The following is a 23,393-nucleotide window of genomic DNA, read 5'->3' on the forward strand; positions in this document are numbered from 1 at the left end:
GAATCAGTGAAAGAATACATCTAAATAAAGTAATAAAGAAATCAATAGTATTGTTGGTCTCCCTTTTTTGCAAGTGCATCATGGTCTGGAGTAAAATTTGTAGTGGTAATTCTTAGGATAGAGCCGAGGTGTCGGTCCCTTAACCTAGATCTGTGAGGGGCTTTGTTGACGTTCATGTGGCTGAACGTCTGCTCACACACGTAGGTCGAGCCAAATTGTCCACTCTTTTTTAACATTCGGCACTCAGTGTCCACCTTTCTTTTCCTCGGGCCACTCATTTTAATGGAAGGATTCCAGGGGAAGGTTTGTGGGTGGCATTAGCATATAACTGTATCTGAAAGCTCAGCGCGCGAATTACGAGAATGCTGACGTCACAGCCCACACTCGAAATTCGGCACTGATGGAAATAGAGCGCGGAGTGCCGTACTACTTAGTACGTACACGCACTTCCAGGAGTAAATGCGCGGGCGGGTGCTTCCCCATCTATTGGGGAAACATAGTAATTGCAGGGAAAATGACCAAAAAAAAGGTTTAATAATACAATTTATTCAGGTTTGGCGGGCCGGATTAAACGGCCCCGTGGGCCGGATGTGGCCCGCGGGCCGTAGATTGCCCACGTCTGATATAGACAGTGCAAACATTCAAAGTTTTTGTTATGAAGTACCGTATTTTTCGGAGTATAAGTCGCGGGTTTTTTCATAGCTTGGGTGGAGAGGCGACTTATATTCAGGAGCGATTTATATGTGAAATTATTCACAAATTTTCAAAATACAAAAATCCGCGATGTAGTAAAACCGCGATAAACGAACCGTGATGTAGTGAGGGATTACTCGCTAATTTGAACTGCAACTGACGACGTCAGCGGCGGGGGGCACACGTGGCGTTGTTTACATAAAGGACGAAGAATTCGATCGATGGATTTAGTGATTTGGAGTGACACAGATGGTTTGATAAAATTGTTGTTTATATTATAGCTATTTGATATATAGTTTATATATCGTTATATGGGCCTGTGGAATAATTTGAACTGCAACTGACACGAGTCCGATGTCAGCGGCGTGGCGCACACCCGCCGTTGTTTACATAAAGGACGAAGAATTCGATCGATGGATTTAATGATTTGGAGTGACACAGATGGTTTGATAATATTGTTGTTTACATAATAGTTATTTGATATATAGTTTATATGTCGTTATATGGGCCTGTGGAATAATTTGAACTGCAACTGACAAGGAGTCCAACGTCAGCGGCGCGACGCACACGCGGCGTTGTTTACATAAAGGACGAAGAATTTGATCGATGGATTTAATGATTTGGAGTGACAGATGGTTTGATAATGGTGTTATTTATGTTATAGTTATTTGGATAACTTTTAATGTTACGTCAGGCCCGTTCTCAGCTCCTCGTTTGTGTTTATGTCACATTAGCATCCCGTATGGTTTAGCCTGTTGTTGCTGGTTCATGTCTGTTCTTAGTGTTGGATTTTGTCAAATAAATTTCCCTCAAAATGCGACTAAAACTCCGGTGCCACTTATATATGTTTTTTTCCTTTTTATTGTGCATTTTATGGCTGATGCGACTTGTACTCCGGAGCGACTTTCAGTCGTGGGTTACATAGCTGTCTTTTGTACAGGTGGTGTGAGATGAATTTACATCCACAATTTACGTCCATTCAGAGTGTAGTTATCCATGCCATGGCATGATGCTTAAAAGGAGCGGTACAGAAAATGGACTTTGGTGACTTGTGTTATTTCATGGGAAATTACTAAGGGCTCTATTTTTGCAGTACCACTTGAAGGAATGGTGCAATATTCAGATTTTCGTGCAAGCGCAAGGCTCGCTGTGCCTGTTTGCCAATTTGGCAGAAAGCCAGCCTTCCACCATGCTGGGTGTACCGGTACAATATGTTTTTGTCCTTTGACATGCACCTGGGGCACCTGACAATTTGGTGGCAGAAAGTCAGTCTATCTTGGGATCACTTCTGAGCACGGCACAGTACATCGGCCGCGATTTTGATTAATTTCATCTGGGATGAGCGACAGATGTATATCGTGCACTAACATTGTCGCTTACATTGACTGTTGCCACTCTGGCCAAGTGCGGTGACAATGCTCAGGTCATACACACATTGCTACATCCTTTTCCGCACACAGATTTCTCCATGTGAGATGTGAGTGCACATCATTTAAAGCGAGTGAGAATGAGCTGAATAAATCTTCCTACAATGGAGCAAACCGGTCTTTCGCCCCTTCGTAGGCGACTCTTGCATGCATCTGCGAAAACTTACCAACACAAGGTCTAATATCCCCCAGTGCAGATGTGTATCATGTGTCACGCTGGTTTTAGCGTGGTCAAAACTAGCAGGCTGGTTGCACCGCTCAGTGAACTTACAGTATGTTATAATGTGAGATAAGAGAAACCAGAGAACCACAGAGCACAGCTTGTAAAGTTGCAGCTTGCACTGTGCATGCATTTTACAATTTACAGTTATTAAGTCCAACTGACAATGCATGAGATTAATCGCCTGCAACTGAAGGTCAAAGCTAACGAGTAACTTGCTCACACAAAACGGAACGTCTGGGAGAGTCAAACAAATTGAGTGCTCATGCAGTATATTTGGGTTGTTGCACATTAACCCTGTTGATGTTAGAAACACACTGAAATCAAGAAGGGATTTTTGTTTTCTACAGACTAGGAATTCGAACAAAGTTATTCATTGAGTGCCCCTTTTCCCCCAAAAAACGTCAAAGAAAGAGACCAAGCTAATATAGAAACAACTTTATAGTATGAATTTATCTGTATGTTAACCAATTTTTTAAGTGAAGGGGAACAGCTCGGAGATGGACGAACCCAGTCTCGACTCAGCTTCCACTGTACAAGATCACTGTTGGCACTGACCAAATTGTTGACGAGCCAACGAGTTGTAAATTGTCGCCTGTATCACCCTATACACAACATAGCTCTTGACCAAACTTGAAATCAGTCCAGAGTCGTAAATCAGTCACTTAGAATTGAGCATGAAATGATTCACATAATGTATGCTCAGCTTTAGTTACTGACGTCTGGACATCTTTTTAGATATGTTGGATTTTCATGCTGTGAGAAGATGTTTCTATTCCAAGTCATTTTGAATTCTGAATCCTTGCCTGGAAATGAACTTTAAAGTTTCAAAAGAATGACCTTCAGATTAACCTTTTCGACCATGTTGTTCACGTTTTGAATGTCTATAAAACAATATGTTTTAAAGGCGCGGCAGGATGCAATGTTTTGGATCCTTAAAATTCTTAACCTTTTATTGCATGACACGAATGTTGACATGACTGACTGAAAATTACTCTCAAAAGATTGATGCTGTTGTTTCTTATTGAAAATAACATGATTGTGTTTGCAAGGAGCGATTGATGACAGGCGCGTGTAAACAGAATATGAATGTGATGGAACACAGACGCACTCGAAGAAGATGCTGAGACAAAGACATGAAAGGACAGAAGAGTGGAGAGGCCCAGCTGGGGGGAAACTGCAAACACCCGAAGGTTAATTTGAAGATTTTCTCCAGAGTAGAACAAACAGCAGCTGCTTCTATTTGATTTCATCTCTGTTCGTGGAAACAAATGAGATCATTTTGATTGCAATTGCATTCAATTTAAAGTTAAATCTCATGCAGGCAAAGTTTGTTGAGATTGTCAAATACATGCATCAGTTTGCTGAGGAAGTTCAACTTTTTGATTTTCGTGCTCGCACGCTATTTGATTGAAGTTGTAATGTAAATTCACATTGTTGTTTTTTTTGTAAGTTTCTTATTATAGTCTTCTTCCATAATATACATTTTATATAAACATTACAGAGACACATTTTCTGAAATGGCAGCCCTGGGCATTTCACAGTAGCAGGTGGCTGTTTGAGAGGAGGCATTCCTTTGTACTAACACTTGCAATAATGATGACGATTTTACTTTTTAATTCTCACAATGAGAAATGCATTTTAATTTTTCTCTGCTTGTTGACACACTTGCCCGAACAGCGTTGGCCAAGGCAAAGCTATGACCTTTCCAGTATACACTTTCAGCAAATATTTAGGAACATGCTGTTTTGTATTTTGCTCGTTACATTAATTCAATATATCTTTTCAATCCCGTTCCAAAGTCTTCATTTGACTGCGCAAACAAATGTAGGGATATAAACAGTTTTTTTTAATTGTGTTGTTTAGTTAACTGGACACGTGATCTGATCATTCTGCAATGCTGCAATGCTTTAGGCAATGCTGATCCAAGTTTAGCGATGCACCAAAAGGGAAAATCTAATTATTGTGCAGCTTGGTTAACTGTTGTCTATTTTACTTTTGGGTGGAAGCATACATAGCAGCAATTAATAATTATTAGTTGTTTATTTTGCCTGAAGAGGCACTTACTGACTGGTGACCAATCCACGGTGCTGCCTGCCTTTAATCCACAGTCACCTGGAATACTCTCCATCTTCCTCATGACCACAAATAGGACATCCAGAAAATAGATGGTTGGATGAAAATGAGACATCTATTTGCTGAAAGGCGAATTATTTGAGGCTGACTCACCACAGGACTAATCATAAAATAATTACGTAAGCTGTCGTCATAAGAGCATTGAATGGAGGCTACTCAATGGCAACATTGAATGGAGGCTGGTGTACATGTTACGTCCGCGTCAAAGGACGCTCGCTCGGCCGGCAACTTTCCTCAGCCGCACCGATTTTATCACTGTAATGACTGTCACCTGCTCCCTCTTGTTACCTCATGTATTTAAACCTTGCCCGTGTGTTTCTCCCAGTTGCTGTCAATTGTTGCTTCCAGTTTGTGTCCGCGCCTGTTGTGACTGCTCGTCTATTTCCCCCGGGTCTCATGTGGAGGCTCTCGGTCAGACCCTCTCCCTAGTCTATTCTTGGTCTGAGTGGAATTCTGTTTCCCGCTCGCTGTCTGTGAGCCTCTTTCCGCCTGTTCATCTTCCCCCATTCCCTTCAATAAACCCTGGTCCTAGCTACATTTGGTCGCCCTGCCCCACTCATTCCATGACAGTACACATACAGTAGTAGTTAAGAAAAATGTGATAAAATATCTGTAGGCATATATTTAAATCTCCATACCCATAATGAACACAACACAGTAGTAGCATGCAGCAGAGTAAGTGAGTGCATGCTAATAGCATTGGTGGAACACTGTGGAACTCCCTCCCCGACCACCTAAGAGCACCCCAATCCACTGACTCTTTCAAAACCGGACTGAAAATTCACCTCTTTACCCTAGCATTTCCGTAATCCTGTTTTCCGCATCCTGGTTGTCGTCCAGTTGTTTTATACTTGTCTTTTCTTTGTTTTCTTGTTTTTACTTGCCATGTATCACGTTGAGATTCCTCCAAATGTAAAGTGCGTTACAAATATAATTTATTATTATTATTATTATTGGTGGGACACAGAGAAAACATTTTTAATTGACTGACAAAGCATGTAAAGACAATCAACAATTTACACTCTCAACTAGTAGGAACTCAAGGGTGTCGAATGGTACACACGACCTGAAAGCATTGTAGCCCTTGAATCACTGTTATGAACAACAATAATTGCATGAAGGCAAATTTGCCTCAGGCTCATGTGCCTGAGGCAAACAGACCCAAGAAATCCCGACAAGGTGTTGAAAATAATTCATTTTTTCCCATTTGTCAAAAATCTGTTGTCTATAAAAAAAAAACTCCATATCATCGGTTAATTGGTTACCGTATTTTCTGCACTATAAGGCACACTTAAAAGCCTTTAATTTACTCAAAAAACCACAGTGCGCCTTATAATCCTGGGTGCCGTATTTTATGGATCAATTGGTGAATTTGTTGATCCATACTGGTTGTACACAGCGCTCTACCAAAATGTTTCAGTACGACTAGTAAATTACAAGGTCGCATCGCTTTCAGCATTTCGGCAACCGTGGTCAGGGGCGTCACCAAAGTAATAGTGGTAAACACTCATACTGTGCTTACTCCTCCTCGTCCAACAACACCACTTGTGTGTAGCAAGACGCCAAAATGACACGCATGCTACTATCTGCCAATGGATTGTGGACACCTGGGCTGATATATCAATCTCAACTGTGGTCTGAGCTTTCGCGAAGGCAGGAGTAATAACTGCCAGGGAATAGCAGCGACACTGACACGGATAATGACGAGAGGGAGCCGGACATAATGAATGCCGCACTCGCCCAACTGTTCAATTTGGACATGGAAGAGGAAGAATTCGACGAATTTGTGGACGGGGATATGTAAATATGTACATTGACATTTGAACAATGTCATGTTATTGTGCAATGTTTGTATTGTATATCATTCAACTGTTCAAAAAAACTCTTCAATTCGGACACGGAAGAGGAAGAATTCGACGGATTCGTGGACAGGGATACAGTATCTCACAAAAGTGAGTACACTCATTTCAGCAATGTTTTAATTATATCTTGTCATGGGACAACACTGAAGAAATGACACTTTGATCCAATGTTAAGTAGTCACTGTAGAGCTTGGATAGCAAAGTACATTTGTTGTTACTTCAAATTAACTCAAAATACAACAATGAATGTGTAAAATGCTGGCAACAAAAGTGAGTACACCCCAACTGAAAATGTCAAAATTCGACCCAAATGTCAATATTTTGTGTGGCCACCATTATTTTCCAGCGCCGCCGTAACCCTTTTAGGCATGGAGTTCATCAGAGCTTCACAGGTCGCCGCTGGAATCCTCTTCCAATCTTCCATGATGACATCACAGAGCTGGTGGATGTTGGAGACCTTGCGCTCCTCCACCTTCCGTTTGAGGATGCCCCACAGATGTTCAATAGGGTTTAGGTTTGGGCACATGCTTGGCCTTCACCCTCAGCTTCTTTAGGAAGGCAGTGGTCGTCTTGGAGGTGTGTTTGGGGGTCGTTATCGTGTTGGAAGTGACTACTTAACATTGGATCAAAGTGTCATTTCTTCAGCGTTATCCCATGACAAGATATAATTACAACATTGCAGAAAAGAGAGGGGTGTACTCACTTTTGTGAGATACTGTATGTTAATATGCACATTAACGTTTGAACAACGTTGTGTTATTGTGCAATGTTTGTATTGTATATCGTATTGTATATAAAGTTTGCCGTAAATAAAGTTTGAGGAATTTGTGGACAGGGATATGTAAATATGCACATTATAGTTTGAACAACGTTGTGTTATTGTGCAATTTTTGTATTCTATGTCGTAGTGTATATAAAGTTTGCTGTATATAAAGTTTGACTGAATACCTCATTGACTGGTTTGACATTCCCTTTACCTTTTTACGAAAAACTCTCTCTGCCTCACTTAAATTGCTCTTGTTCAGACACCTTATCTTAGCTTGTTTTGCTTTGGTCGTTAAATAAAATAATTAGGGCAATCTTATTTACCATTGTTTTGGTTTCCTTTCTGCTGGCCTTGTACTGCCGATCAGGAAAAATTGCACACTCTGCTTGCAGATAGTTTACCTGACATTAACAAGCTATTCTCACTCAGAATATTTTATGTTGTACCACAATAATAAACAACTAGCTTGTAAATAAAAAAAGCTTAAACAAAGCATCTTATGACTCTTAAAATAACATTAATTAACATAAATTATGCGTGGCGCCTGATAAAATTGTGCTTCGTCTCTACCGCTACTAGTGGCACTTGTCTTTGTCCTTGTCTGTTATTTATCCTTTTTAAATTTGGCACTTGTATTCTTGCACTCTTGTACGCTGCTGTGACAAGTAAATTTCCCCGCTGCGGGATGGATAAAGTTCTATCATCATCATCATCATCATCATAATTAATAAACATTAATTATTTGAAAATCACTGAAATCATAAAAAAAAAATGTGAAGGATCGATACCAGTTGTTTGTTATCGATGTGTTAACAATACTCACATTAGTATTGATTCTATCAATACTTGTATCGATCTGCACAGCCCTTGTTCTGGTTGCGTTCAGAAATTAATCGCTGGGGAGCACAGCACTCTCAGAATTGTCAAATTGAGTATCCAAAAAAAATTTACATTCTTCACTCCTTCTTCCTCCCAAGGCACACACACACGAGAGAGTACTGTGGGCTTGTGAAGTCCAGATAGCTAGAGGTTTTTGAGAAGTGCTAGTACTCCACACCACTGTGTACTAGCTAACTTAAAGCACTGAACGTAGCCACAGTTATGAGTGCATGTGGACATTATTTTGTGAGGTGATAGCATTACGAAGGGGTGTGTGTGTGTGTGTGTGTGTGTGTGTGCGTGTATGTGTGTGTGTGTGTGTGTGTGTGTGTGCGTGCGTGCGTGTGTGCGTACACCTGAATGCTAAATGCATCTAAGGCCACAAGCAGCCAAGAGGCACTCAGACAATAAATGCGAACTTATTTTATTTACGATAGCCTCCTGAAGCAAACACGAGGTTTACATTACATATTTTATGACACCATTTGATTTTGGGATGTTATTCTTTCCCCCCAGGATACTCTTCAGTGTAAGAGGAATTTTCCTCGGTGGAGGGATAAAGATTACTTTTTGCTATATTTTTCTTTCGTGTTATATGTTAGGGATCTGCAAGTGTTAACAGTTTCTAGTTGGGATTTGTTTTGTTTCTTCCCTTGGGGGCTTTCAAATGTGACACAACCTTTCACTGGACGGATATCATGATGACTATTTCTTGAGTTTTTGAAGATTGTCGATGAAGTAAATTTTGTTGGACTACCATTATAGGACTCCTTGGGAACAGACCTTGATCCCCCTAACCCTAATTCCCTCGCTGAAATTATGTTTTACTGAGTATGTGAATGAAAATGTAATTCACTAAAGCAATACGTTTTGGAACAAATTACGGGATGCCTTGTTCAGTGTTCTTGCGCCATATCCTTTCTCTATTCATATCCTATTTTCCCAGCTTATCATAATGTTAACATAAAAGATAAAATGAAAATATAGTCAGATAAAAAGTAGTTTCTCACCCAGCACACTCAGTTCTGCACTTGCAGTGATGTTGTGGTTCTTGTTGGCAGCAGTGCAGGTGAAACTGCCAGAGTCGTCATCGGTGACACTTCTGATGATCAGATTGCTGCCAGCCAACAGAGAATACTTCTTATTCCTACAGGGAGAAAAGAGTTTGCATTAGTTTATGATCCCAAGTTGCATGTGCACAATTTCCCCACAGTGGTATCTCTTTTGTCTGTTCATCTACATTTTTGGGCTCATAGAGGAGGATACTGGTTGACATGAGGAAACATTATTTAAACTGTTAATACAGTGATAAAATTTCCATTGGTGCTCACACTCCCTTGGAGGTAGTTCATTCTCTGCAGAATTTCTCGACTCCTCACATTTTTGTGTGTTGATTATCTTTAGCGCTGCTTCAACTAGAGCAGTTCAGAAACAATGTTTTGGTTAGAGCAAAACTTACCAAAACAAGCTGGATGAGCAAACCATGTCTGTAGCTATCGGCACACATTAATACATATTTTAAAATCAGCATGAGTCTAGCCTACATGTTAATATAAATGTAATTCTTGAATGATAACTGCAATCATTACAGAGAATTACAAAAGGGATGAGAGTATAAGAAACCCAATGTGTGTCATTTCGGAAACTTCTACTACCCGTTGGGTTCAAGTGGAATAAGAGCACAAACATACCATGTTTGGATCACTTCTTCACCTCTCCGCCACTGAATGCTCGGAGTGGGGTAGCCAGTGGCAGAACATTCCAGAACGGCGTCAGAACCCAGCAGAGCGGTTACTCTCAAAGGACGCTGGAGAAACTGCAGGTTTCGGTTTATACCGGGCTCTGCGTGAAAGAGATGGAGAAAGATGTAAACATTGATGTCAAGACTAAAACAACGGTATATTTGTTCTCAGTGTAATTGACGAAAGAATAAGTTGCCCCATTTTAAGAGTTTGTATGAAAGCATAAAATATACAACTTTTCTCATCAGTAAGTGCTTTATATAGAACTTTCCTTCCCTGAGGGAACCTCCGATGTCTTAAGCTGAAGGATTTCAGACATCTTGCCGCATATGCAAAGTTTTTCTTCAGCATTTCATGAAATATTTGAGCAATAGTTCGTTTCACCTCCCCCTTTAGACAGAGACAGAGAGGGGGATGGATAGATAGATAGATAGATAGATAGATAGATAGATAGATAGATAGATAGATAGATAGATAGATAGATAGATAGATAGATAGATAGATAGATAGATAGATAGATAGATAGATAGATAGATAGATAGATAGATAGATAGATAGATAGATAGATAGATAGATAGATAGATAGATAGATAGATAGATTTCCTGAACATCTTGTACATGTTATTTTTCATTTCTTTGAAAAGTAGATTTATTTGCAACATATTTTACTCAACAAAACAAAATAAATGAAGAAATAAGAATAAATAAATTAAACCTTGACAACATGAAACCAAATTCAAGCACCAAATTCAAGCACCAAGTCTTGTCTCGTCATTAAAAATAAATGTGTCAGCAGTATTTAATGACAATTTAACAACCTTAAACCAATGTTCATAAAGCCAATCAAGCTTAGCCAAGAACAAAATGTAATCATAAGATTTTACTCTTGTAATTACAGTGACATACTAAAAAAATATCATTTATGCTATGTCACTGTGTGAAAGGCAGAAAGCAATACATACTAGAAAACACATGAACACAGTTACTGTATAAAAGAAATATAGCACCATTGACTCCATAATAAAAATATTAAAAAGTAAACTGCTTTAATACCAGTAACCTCGATCATATATTGCGTTGCATCGAATACTGGAAAAAAATACAGACAAAAAATATAAACAAATTATCATTGTATTAGACTTTCCATCTTTCAGTGGTTTTTCATTATCTACTGAAAATTCTCATATCGGGGGCATCCGAAGTCTGTATTTTTCATGTAAACTTTTGACAGCTTCTCAGCCCTTTCACTTTTTACACATTGCTATCCACACTTGAGAGATGCACGCTGGAATTTCCACTGACACTCTCCTCACCCAGTTTTCTGGGTTTGCGCATTGTTTTGACTTCACACTCACCCATGCACTCCTCTTTCTCCACAAGCATTTATTCTACCAATCTGGCATGCATCCCTCCCACGCCGCTCACCTGCCCTTCTCAATTTATTATCCTGCTGAATTATGTTACCATGTTAGGTTTTGTGTCCACTAGCTTCTCAGGATGCGGTGAAAGCCAAACAATAACTAAGCAGTGATCCCTCGCTACTTCGCGTTTCCTTTATCGCGTCTTCACTACATCGCAGATTTTTTTTCCAAATTAAAAAACAATTGAAAAGTCAAAATAAAATTTCTAAATTGAGGAAACGTGTCTAACCTTTAGGACAATGTAGTATTGCTCCAAATGTTCGTTTACATTCCTTTTTCGTGTGTTAGCACGATCGCGAATTAGCATCTTTCCGTTAACTCATTAGCCTGCATAGTACTTCTTGTTGGTGACCGTACTTCGCGGATTTCACTTATCGCGGGTGGTTTTTGGAACCAATTATCCGCGATAAACGAGGGATTACTGTATGTCCACAAACATTTTGGGGGAATAAAAAATCATTGACATAAAAACTTTTTTTTTTTGTTTCATTAAACATTTCACAGGATGATGGTTCACTCCCTTGATTCATTGCTCTGCATTGAAGGCTTGAACAACTTAGTACGACAGTTGACGCCTCCTCTTCCCCAATGTCAATTGGGATAGGCTCTCGCGCAACCACAACATAAATAATGAATGTCATAAAAATATTAACCATTACAATTTTCTTATTCTCAACTGATTGACTAACCATTGTTAAACACACATTGTCTTAACTCAAAACCATCATTTTTGATAGATTCAATCCTACTGCACAGTATTTCAGATCTAAGGGGTTATGTAAAGTTGAGTTGCATTGTGGTTGATATGGTTGATGTGTCCTTAATTTCTACAACAAAGAAGAATGGAAAGACTAAATCATGCTAAACTCCCGAAGAGCTAGCAATGAAAATGAAAAGCTTATGAGGACCCTTTTGAGACTTCTTTAAAAACATTATTATATCAGATTGGTTGTTAAAGAGAATGTTGACATATAAGTCAATTAAAAATAGTGTGCCACAAAATGAGATGGTAGCACCTCTCCTCAGTTCTGTTTCAGTCCCAAAACATGTTTTCTAACTTTGGCGGCGATATGAGCAAGACAATTTGGAGTCAGTGGAGGAATAGAAACGAACAAAGTATTGGTCTGAGAGGATTCTTGCGGGGTTTCAAATAGATGGGATATGTGTCATGTGTCTTGCTGGCCAAAAAAGCAAGTTAAGAGTTTTGGTGATACAGCTCAGCATGTTTCCACCATGTTTGATTTGAATTAGTCTCAATCTAAATAAAGGATTAAGGTTTAAGATGTCACGTTCCTGCATCACCTGACTTCCAGCCAAGCCTCAATCAAGTAATTAGCAGCACCTGCTACAGCTCGTTAGGTCCCCCTACTTAAATTCTGTGTATTCTGCCAGTGGTTGTCAGTTCGTTTGCTTACCCTGCCCGTGACACCACTGCTCTTGTGCCCTGAACGATTCCCGTTGCCGACCGTGCTTGTGTTCTGACCCGACTCGCTTTGCTTGCTGCCTGTCCTGACCACTCGCCTGTCCTTGACCACGTTCTGATCGCTACCTGCCTTGACCACCTGCCTGCCTCCAACTACGAGTACGCGCTGCGTTTTGCTACTCAGCCACGCCATCCAGACCGTGAGTCCAGCTTTCCACTTCCCCTTTCCCCCTTTTCAATAAAGGTTCGTGCTGCATTTGGTCGCCCTGTCCCTGTTCCTGACATAAGAGCTAAAATGCATCTTTCTTGGATGCTAACTTGGACCCACTAATAAAAACAACTCTTAACTCAGTTCAGAAAAAATGGGGCTTTTGTTTTTTTCATTTGAACGCTTGAATAGCAATTGTTTGCCGTACTGCACCTTGTCTTTTGTGCCTTTGTCAGGACTTGAATCAGTGACGTCACAAGATGAGCAAAATCATAAAAGAAGACGAGAAGAACCCCAAATTTGGTTATCTGACTTCTTTCGTTGATAAACAAGTGCACACGCACACACATATCAGTCTCCAGTGATGTGTTTGCCCTCAGGTGGTCCCGCAAGCTGCACGGTTCTCTAAAGCAGTGGTCCCCAACCTTTTTCGCGCCACGGACCGGTTACGTGTCAGAAATATTTTTGCGGACCGGCCTTTATGTAAATAAATAATACATTTATATAAATTTATAATAAATATTTAAATACGATGAACTAAAATTATACGACTGGCATAAAAACAAATATAAACCGCATTAAAATAAAACTCACCATTACGTTGAATTATTGGGAGCACCGAGCTTGTTTCTCAGAAACGAGCCAGTCCCATCTAAGCGTAATCGGAAACAATGACACCCGAAGTGGTTAAGGTTTGTCTTTCAATGCAGGATGCCTGGTCTCCATATGCCGAAGCAGTTTTTGAAGGCTTCATTGCCTCGTTAGTTAGCCTGTCGCCACATGTGCCGAGTGCGCTTGGCGCGTCAGTCACCTGTGGTGATAAATCCATAATTTAAGTAGGACTCCAGAAATGTTCTTTTAAATGCAGCTCTCCTTTTCTTAGTGGTAGCCTCTTTTTCTTCAGTCTCCTCATTGGGCTTTTTTCCCTTTCCGAAGAAGCTTTCCAAACGTCTCTGTTTCTTGCTCATATTTGCTTGCCTCGCGGGCTTGACTGGGGTGACATGTCACGTGACCGAGACGAGCGTCTCGTGTCAAGAGACACAGCGGCGGATGTAATTGGGAGAGAATTGCCAATTTTTTTATATTTTTCAAAATAAATTCTTACTCATTTTTGCTAGCTTTGCAGGCTCGACTGGGGAAACATGTCACGTGACCGGGACGAGCGTCTTTACCAGAATTAATTGATCGTCGATAAAAAAATATACAATTTATTTATTCCTGTGCAGCTTGGCGGCCCAGTACCAAGTGACCCACGGACCAGGGGGTTGGGGACCCCTGCTCTAAAGTACATCGAGAGAGGAATTTTCATCAGTAACATCATGGCAAATAGAAACCAGCCCACCAACACTTACCCTCAAAAAGCTAGCACATGCACACTATGAATATTGGATAAACATGTGGGATTTCAGGGTTTTCAAAGTAAAAGACAAAAAGAGGACAAGATCATCAGCAGACACAAGCTGAGCACAAGTACACAACAGGTGAAAAAAAAAATGTCGAGGGAGCAGATTTCCTTGTTGGTCACAGAATAAGGAGTGAGGGATCATAGAGATAATCACTGAACACAGTGTGTCTCTGATCTCTTCACTGACACAGAAAGGGGGTGACTCATGAAGGAATACTACAAAAAGCCACAGAAAAAGTCAATTAAGGATTCTGTAATTAAATGTGTTTGTAAGAACTGTTGCTTAATGCAGTCTTATTAGAGCACTACCGGAGTCAAATTCCTTGTTTGGCATGCTCAAATTTGGCAAATAAAAGATTGATTGATAAGAGATTGATTGATTGACAGTATGTTTCATCTAAAACATAGGTGTCAAACTGAAAACCCGGGGGCCAGATTTGGCTTGCCACATCATTTTATGTGGCCCGCGAAGACAAATTGTACATTAAATTCATGTGTCAATAATAAAATTGCAAAAATAAAAAAAATAAAATAAAACAATAGCCATTTTGTTACTACAAGTATACTAGTATAATACTAGTCTCTGATTCCATCAGTCTGTTGTGTAGCCTATATTGCATATAATATGATGTATTCATATATTTATTTGGGTTGACAGTCATAATGGCCCTCCAAAGGAAACAATGACTACGATGCGACCCGTGAAACAAATGAGTTTTACACCCCTGAAGTTAAATGTCCATAATTTACCTCCAGGGAAAGAATACAATGTACAATTTGGAACCCAAATGATGAACCAGAAATAAAACTAACATTGCCACATATCCGGATGATAAAAAACAGCCCACTTTATGTACATAGTATGTACCTTATGTATAAATGCGTGTTTGTGTGTGCATGCGTGCGTGTGTGTGTGTGTGTCAGAAGAGTATAGAATGTCAGAGACTGACAAACTCCTTGCTTCTTTCAACTTGCAGACATAGTATTATATTCACTGTATGTATGTGCAGTAATTGTTTCACTGTACTTCACATTTCGGTTTATTGAATTGTCCAGCAGTGAGAACAGAATCATAAGGGAAGTCACCTTCTTATCTGGATGCACAATTGGAGAAGCACCTGCTGTTAACTGACCTCATTTGAAAGATATGGAAGAAAACAACACTCGTGAGATAGTATAGTACAGACTGACTGATTGGAATATCGTTTGTTGTTTTTGCCTTCCCATGAAAAAAATCTACTTTTGCCTTGCAGGGGACCATATGCACATTTAAATTTAGGACTTTCCCATGTATGTACGGGGTGGGATTAACTGACCATTAGGCCAGTTCAACAGGGGGATATACAACATTTTCACCGAATGCTCGACTTTTGAATGACTTTTAAGGTCCCTCAAACAAGAGGGATTGTTAGATTAGGCCTCCTTGGCACACACAATTAGTTAGGTCGTTGTATCGCCGTGACCTTTTCTCTTGCTGTGGCCTTCCCAATCCATGACACTCTTTGGCATGCTTACTGGTTGAATTTTTGTAAAAGGCTTTCATTAAAGTCACATTTTGACCCTAGCATACACATACATCTGTGTTTAATATTGGCAAGATTTCTCAATATTTAGTTTTTAAATGCTTATTAATCAGCAAGTACTGTAAAACAATGTGTGAACATCTGAGCCGACAAAGTGTCAATAATTGTATTTGCAGTGCATCAATGGTAGGGGCGTCACCTGGGAGAACCCGCAGCTCAGCATCTGTCCCCGTCCTTGTGCTGCCAGGGTTGTCTGCCAGACAGCGATAGGTGGCTGAGTCTGGAGGCTGGACACGGCTGACCTGCAACGAACCGGATGGCAGCACCGCCAGGCGGGAGGAAGGGTCAAATGTCATTGGCAGATCGTCTCGGTTTTTCTGCCAGCGGATGACGGGCGTTGGTTCCCCCGAGACCTCACAACGCAGCAGCGCTGTGTCGCCGAGGTACGATGAGACTGACTCCGTGGGGACAACCACTCTTAGCGGACCTGGAGCGAAACAAGACAGAACAATTTATAAAATGTGGACACAAAGTGTTCTGCATTTGAGAGTTCTGCACCATTATTTCAGCGTGAAAAAACGTTATCGATTAACTGACTGTCTTAAACATCTCTTCATTGCAGTGTTTTTGACTGTATTCTTTTTGTGATATTAGTCAAGTTAGGTCAAATGCTGAAATCAACATGAGTAGTGGATAGAGCTGAGCCTCACTACACTTGCAAATTATTTGAATGATTAAATGTTTTTTACGCTGTTTGGTCCATTAGTGTTTGTTTACGTTTGCAACAAAGAGAAAAAAATCTGCCAAAATCAGCTAAAGACAACAAAAAGTTGATGATTTTTTTCGGATAAAAAACAAACAAACTAATATTGGCCGATTGGTCTTTATGAAGTTAGTCTAGCATGAAGTTTCATCAATCAAAAAGTGATAAATCAACAAGATAATTTTCCTAAATATGACCAGTTCTGACAAAGAATGTAATAATTTCTAGCATTGATAGACTAGTTCTTCAAATAATAATAATGATAATAATAGCGGCACGGTGAGGCGGCACTGGTTAGCACCTCCGCCTCACAGTTAGGAGGGTGCGGGTTCGATTCCACCTCTGGCCCTCCCTGTGTGGAGTTTGCATGTTCTCCCCATTTCCGCGTGGGTTTTCTCCGGGCACTCCGGATTCCTCCCACGTCCCAAAAATATACTTAGTAGGCCAATTGAGCACTCCAAATTGCCCCTAGGTGTGAGTGCGAGTGCAGATGGTTGTTGTGGTCTGTGTGCCCTGCGATTGGCTGGCAACCAGTTCAGGGTATCCCCCGCCGACTGCCATGGGGACAAACGGTATAGAAAATTGATGCATAGATGGATTGATAATAATAATGTAGTCACAAATATTAACTCAATTAAACCTATCCATGCACAGCATAAACAGGGTGAAAGGCAACACATGCACATGCTGACAGTGTAGGGTTTCAGGTCAACAAGAATGAAAGAGAAAACGGAAAGGACACACAACATGTGTTGCAAGAAGATTTTTTTTTCCAAACAGCAGGAAGATAAACACATACCAGACAAAGAGAAAAGGACAAGTCAAACATTATGGATGAACACTTTCGAGCCTGGTGTGTCTGGCACACCTGCCGCTTTCTGTCTGGTCAGATCCACTTCAAGAGCAAAGAGCCTGTGGCCACATAAACACAGAAGCTGCCCAATGCCGGCCTCATTCTCAAAAGACTTAACTAAGTGTTGTTTTTATTTCATTGAGGCTGCAGGGTTCACATGTCCCTGTAAGTCATTTTGAAACGGCGTGATAAACTGTGAACATTTCGCCAGTTTGCTGGTTGCACATCAACCTCATGCTGAGAACCACTCCATGAATTTAGTGCCCCTGGTGACAGACGGTTACGAGCAAGTATTTTAAAAAACTTCTGCGCAGCCATTCATCCAGTCTTCCATTTTTAAGGGTCACGGGTGAAATGGAGCCTATCTCAGCTGACTTATGGAGAAAGGCGGGCTATACACTGGACTGGTTGCCAATAAAACTTGGGTTCTAAAAACTTATTATTTTGAAAAGGTTCAAGTTGCCAGAGTACACAATGGATAAAAGCAGATCCAATTCTGACAAACTTTTGTAGTCTCATTTGGTACACATTGCACAACTAAAATTTTGTTACAACTGCACAGACTTGAACTTTCCATTTTGGGGCTCAATTTGTGAATCAGGAAGGCTTCCGCTGACAAATATTGTTCTGAATGTATACTTTTATGCAACTTTGACACTATTACTACTTTGTGCATGACAAACCTATTATTATTTTGTTGTTTTACCCAACGAAGGTTTGTTTTTCTTTACAACAGCAAGGTCATAGCGCTGCTATGACATCACCAGGAAAAGAGGTGACAGGGAACAATGTGACTTGCGTGTCTTATGTAAGCTCTGCTGCTGTCTGTTTGCATGTGAATCAAGTTGTGCCACTAAGTTATGCACCAATATACACAAGAGCATACCTCCTCTGCGGACACAGATTTTAAAATAACCCTTTGTCTGCCAGCATAAAAACAGCTGTTGTTTTAAAGGTAAAGCTTTAACCAATATACTCCACAGTGGAGTGTCATTGACAAAATAGCTATTGTCATGTTTAAACCATCATTACCGTATTTTCCGCACTATAAGGCGCAACTAAAAACCTCCATTTCTCTCCAAAGCTGACAATGCGCCTTATAATCAGGTGCGCCTTATACATGGACCAATATTGAGCCACTACAGCAGGCGTGTCCAAAGTCCGGCCCGCGGGCCAAATGTATAGTATATCTTAAATATGGACAAAGTTTTAAAATGGGCCTTTCATTGAAGGTGCGCCTTATAACCCGATGCGCCTTATAGTGCGGAAAATACGGTATCTTTCTCTACTTGTGTGTCACGTGTTAATATTTGTTTACTAATTATTCTGCGAAATCATGACCATGATCTGTACCTTTACAAAAATGATTATTATTAATGCTTAATAATGACATAAAATTATTAACATTATTTCAAATCATTTGAGCAACTGTATTATTTCAGAACTGTTTATCAAATTGGTAGCGTTTCACATTAATCAGTACCCAAGAATTTAGTTTCATCTTCAAAAAAATGTAATAACCCCCGCTGTGAATTGATTGGGGGAAAATGATCTGCAAATAGATAGAGTGGCTGGTTTGTGGCACAGTTTTACTTTATCAACATCTATCTTCCAGTTAAAAACAAGCTTACTTGGTCTTACTCCTACTTGCTCCCGACTCAGGGTGTCTTTCGAACGACATGTCAACTCACTCTTGGTTCTGCCAGTGCCGGCCAGCGCATCCCTCTGATGTCAAAGATATCGAGTGCTATCATTGCCTCTCTCCTTCCTCGAGCGAATTTGGTGCTGTACGCGTGTGTGTGGCATGCTTCATGATAGCAGATATGCGAATCAATTGCACTTGCACAGAAAAATGAGTGCCTAACCACGCTGCGTGATCTGCATTTAGGGATGGGTGGTCCTGAATTAAGTCCAGTATTGGACAAATGTGGCAAATCTCCAATTTTATAAAATGACACATGAATAATGTATTACATTAATAAATAAAAATAATAATACAGCTAAGTTGTGAAATGAACTTGGTAAATGTATAAACATGTAGACATTGTTAGTTTTATTTTTCAATGTTTACGTGTTTTAAGTTATGAATAAATCAGCCGGTTAGTGCCTGATCTAAAACGATCATGGACCATGTTGCCAGATTTGGATGATCTAAAGCAAACTTCATGAAAAGAGGAACAAGTGATCACACAGAATAAAAATTAAAGCAGCAAAGAGAATTTGGCAAGAGCAGGGGGAAACGGGTCAAACCACCAGTGGGAAAAGGAGGGGACATGAAAGGAAGGACAGAAGAGGACTGGGGGGAAGCATCAAGAACGGAGAAATTGAACCTGAACATGGCTTCACTTTCAGACCCTAAATCTTTAAGCCTCCATTCGTCTCTGATAGAGGTTGCTGTCTTCTCTACAATTTCCAACAGTGTTTGACAAACACACTAAATAAATCAGATGGATAATAACATGCAAATCACAGCAAACAGAGGCAAGCAGCAGAGGGATGCTGGGCTAAAATTGCTCTGAATATCAGCCATGGGAACAATTATTATCTCCATTTTGCCGGTCAAACTTTAGCCTCTCTCCCCTAACTGCTTTTAAATGGAATTAGTCCAAATCTACAGAGAGTTTATCACTAATTGGGAATGGATGGAATGCTCAGTTCACAACTGAATCCTACAGGCTCAAGATACTTATTTCGTACTGAGTAGCTGGCAAGTATTACGAAGGGAGAGTGGAGACATTGTGAAATTGAAGAAATTGAAATTGTTTTGCTTTGTGCAGTTTTTAAATAATTTGAATGATTGATATTCTTCACACGTCACCTACAGATGACAAGTAGCTTTATTACATTTGGTAAAATATAATGCTAAACACTGAAACAGAGGGCTCCTTTAATCTTCAAAATACACACCCACCTAGTGTTCAGTGTTGCTAATTAATTCCCACATTACAGTCGGCTCTTTTTTGCATACACAGAGACGCCATAGCTGCTAATTGAATTTTTAAGCTTCCTCTTCTCATTAGCATTTTGCCTTGTAATGTATTATTTGTCCCTTCTGTCAGCTTTTTTTCTTAGTCCATTTTTATCAAAATATTTTTACTGCCTGTCTCATTATTTTTTAAAACCATGCGTCATATTTTAAGGCATGTCAAGAGAAAAACACCGGAAAACAAATTGCCCAGTTGGGCACCAATATATCACTGTACATGCAATGAACCTGGAAATTAAGCACAGAATGTGTTCACATAGTAGTTACAAATGCTGATATGCAAAGTGGCCATTTGTTGTTATACAACAGAATTTTGCCTGATTGTTTTTAGCAAACACAAACAAGGCAAATATTTTTAAAGGAAAATGAAACCACATGTAAATAAATGGACCAAATTTCAAAATACAGTAATATTTACTTATAAATGAGTACTTATATTTTATTTTTAGTGGTATTTAGTGGACACACACACTAAACTATAAGTACTTTCAGTATAGCATAATCATTAAAAAACAGAGTGATCTGCATTTAATCATGAGCTGTATTTAATCACGAGTCCATCACGTTCCCCAAAATAGATGTTAATTTTTGGGGGGGTTGTTTCTTTTTTTACTTCTCAGATGCATATATAATGTGAAACAATACATCAGAGCAGTATTTTACAGTAAGTAATGCACACAGTGCATATCTTTCTGTCTATCTGGTGTCTTTTATCCATCAATTGTATTGATTTGTAAACACTTTATTGATTTACTTTGGTAAGCATGAACAGTTAAGTGAGTTAGGGGAGGAGGAAATATTACATAATGTGGCTATGTCAGTGTCATATAGGTTGGATGGAGGGATTTGGATTATTTTAGATTACATTTTCTATGAAGCACTGTGATGCGCGTATGAACTACATGGCCCTTCCTTCTATCGGCTTATCGTAGAAACAAAAAGCAAAATATTTTTTCTCAAGTTAAGGTTACTTCCACACAACGTTTTCTCATTTTCTTTCAAGACGCTGCATGCCCATCCCCCTTGGTGCCCCAAAATGTTTTGCCTTACCTGCCACAGTGACTCTCGCAGTCCGGCTTACAATACTTCCTAGTCCTTCGAGTGTGGAGAGGCACTGGTATTCCCCCTCATCAGGGCGGTGGTGCCGCGTGTGCACTATATTTTGGACGAGCAACGATCCATTGGCCATCTCCTGCCGTCGTTCATCCACCAGGGAACTGAGCAGCACACCGTCCTTCCGCCATGTGATGGTAGGGGTTCCAAACGCCATATCCGAGTATGCCTGGCAATCAAGCTGTAGCACACCGCCTCGCACCGTTACCGTGTCTTGAGGCTCCTTAGTGAATGTGAAGTCTACGAAACCTCCAGGGCTAATTGACGATGATAATGTTGACGATGATGAGGCCTCTGAGGCTGCAGCCAGGGAGAAGAAAAGAGGAAGACAAAAGGTGTAATGAATTTAAAAGTGTGGTAAAGAGCTCAAGACACATAGAAATCCGGTGTGCATCAGTAAAACAAACATTGTCTATTGAAATGACAGATGTGTCCCACTTTATGGCCTTCCTGTCAACATGCTTTATCAAAATACACTTGGTGCTCATTCCGTAGCACATTAATGTTTAGCTAAACTGCTCTGAAAAAGGTGTTGTTTACTGCCAAGAGCCAATTTGTATCCCAGAGGCCGCCTTATATTCGATCAAACTACGATTGTAACGGTAGCGGACCATAAAGAGATTGTTAGACAACAAAGGTAGTAAAACACAAAGGAAAAAAACTATGGATGTGGTGATGGTTTATAGATTTTGCAATAAAAGCTGCAGGTGAATTGGAAGTGCAGTTCCATTGCTTCTAATAGGACTCTTCTCAAGCATTTAAAAGGGTAAATCTGAAGCCAAATCAGTGCAGTTATCTCGACATGCAAGGCGTGTATCTTTACTAACTAACTTGGAAACTATTCTCAGTGTCAAACAACCAAAACTATGCTGCTTTTATTACGGTTGTTAGGGTAGCTGTCCATAAAGATGTGTGTTTTAACTGTTTTTAAAAATGCAGGTTTAACCTCAATTCAAATTTATTCTGGAATTTGGAAACAATGGACTGCAAGTCTCTATTACTTTTACTTATTAATTTTGTGTGAGGGACAGTAGATGGCACCACAGTGACCTAACAAAACAAGATCACCAACAAAGCCCAGTAAGCCAGTTCACGTCGACCTTTTTTGATATCTCTCATTCTTGCTCACTGAAATCAAGGCAGTCTACATGTCACAGTCTACAATGCTTTCCACAATGCTGGATGGTCGTTTTATGAACGTTCATATCGTATATTTTCGCATTTCTGGATAAAACAGAGGACAGCTTCCAAAGCAGAGAAAGTACCATATACGCAAAATATTTACTATAATTTTCAGACTATAAATAGCACATTGTTTTCATAGTTTGGCAGATCCTGCAACTTATACTGAGGTGCCGATGTCACAATTTTGTAAAGTAATATTTATTTTCATGAAGCTTTACTATTGGTCAGCCCATTTGGGTGACATTTTTCCAAAAGTAATGGGTGCCAGTCTGAGCTCTACTGTCCTTGGTCTCTGTTTTTCTAAAATACATTTACCACAGAAGTGTGACTTATCATCCGAAAAATATGTTTAACTTGTAGTGCATCATTTTGCAGAATGACACCCCATCGCTGTAAACCTGTTTGTTTTCATGTCCTTATATTTAATGCAAACTTGCAAAAAGCTCAGATGGCAGTGAGCTGCAGTTGCGACATCTCGACTTGCGTTTGATGTTGACTACGGTAAAACAGCCTTTCATCCTGATCAGAGAAGCAGTTTGTATGGTCAAAGGCGTTACTTCTTGCCTGCAGGCTTCTTGGGAACTGATCGTAGATTTAGTTAAAGGAGTCACATCATGGGTAACTGACTCTTATTTAAAAAGATCAAACAACCGAGGTGTAAAGGATGAAAATGCCTCTGTACAATTTCCCTGGTTGTATGTGTGTGAATTTCCTTTGTGTTTCAGCACCAATTGAGCACTCGTAAAAAAACATGCATAACCTCTTTTAACATTTATTTTCATCGAAAC

General features: G+C 39.9%; 1 protein-coding gene across 5 annotated transcripts in view; it reads right to left on the reverse strand.

The window, feature by feature from the left end:
• dcc (DCC netrin 1 receptor) overlaps nucleotides 1–23,393 on the reverse strand; it is a 219,279-nt gene that overhangs the window by 128,724 nt on the left and 67,162 nt on the right. For all 5 annotated transcript variants that reach the window (XM_037266286.1, XM_037266285.1, XM_037266284.1 and 2 more), the window contains exons 2-5: nucleotides 21,358–21,720; nucleotides 15,905–16,192; nucleotides 9,675–9,825; nucleotides 8,994–9,130 (exon numbers count right to left, since the gene is read on the reverse strand). In XM_037266286.1, coding sequence (XP_037122181.1) covers nucleotides 8,994–9,130; nucleotides 9,675–9,825; nucleotides 15,905–16,192; nucleotides 21,358–21,720 — 939 coding nt within the window. The remainder of the gene's footprint in view (nucleotides 1–8,993; nucleotides 9,131–9,674; nucleotides 9,826–15,904; nucleotides 16,193–21,357; nucleotides 21,721–23,393) is intronic.

Source organism: Syngnathus acus, chromosome 12 (genome assembly GCF_901709675.1).
Source record: "Syngnathus acus chromosome 12, fSynAcu1.2, whole genome shotgun sequence".
NCBI lineage: Eukaryota > Metazoa > Chordata > Actinopteri > Syngnathiformes > Syngnathidae > Syngnathus > Syngnathus acus.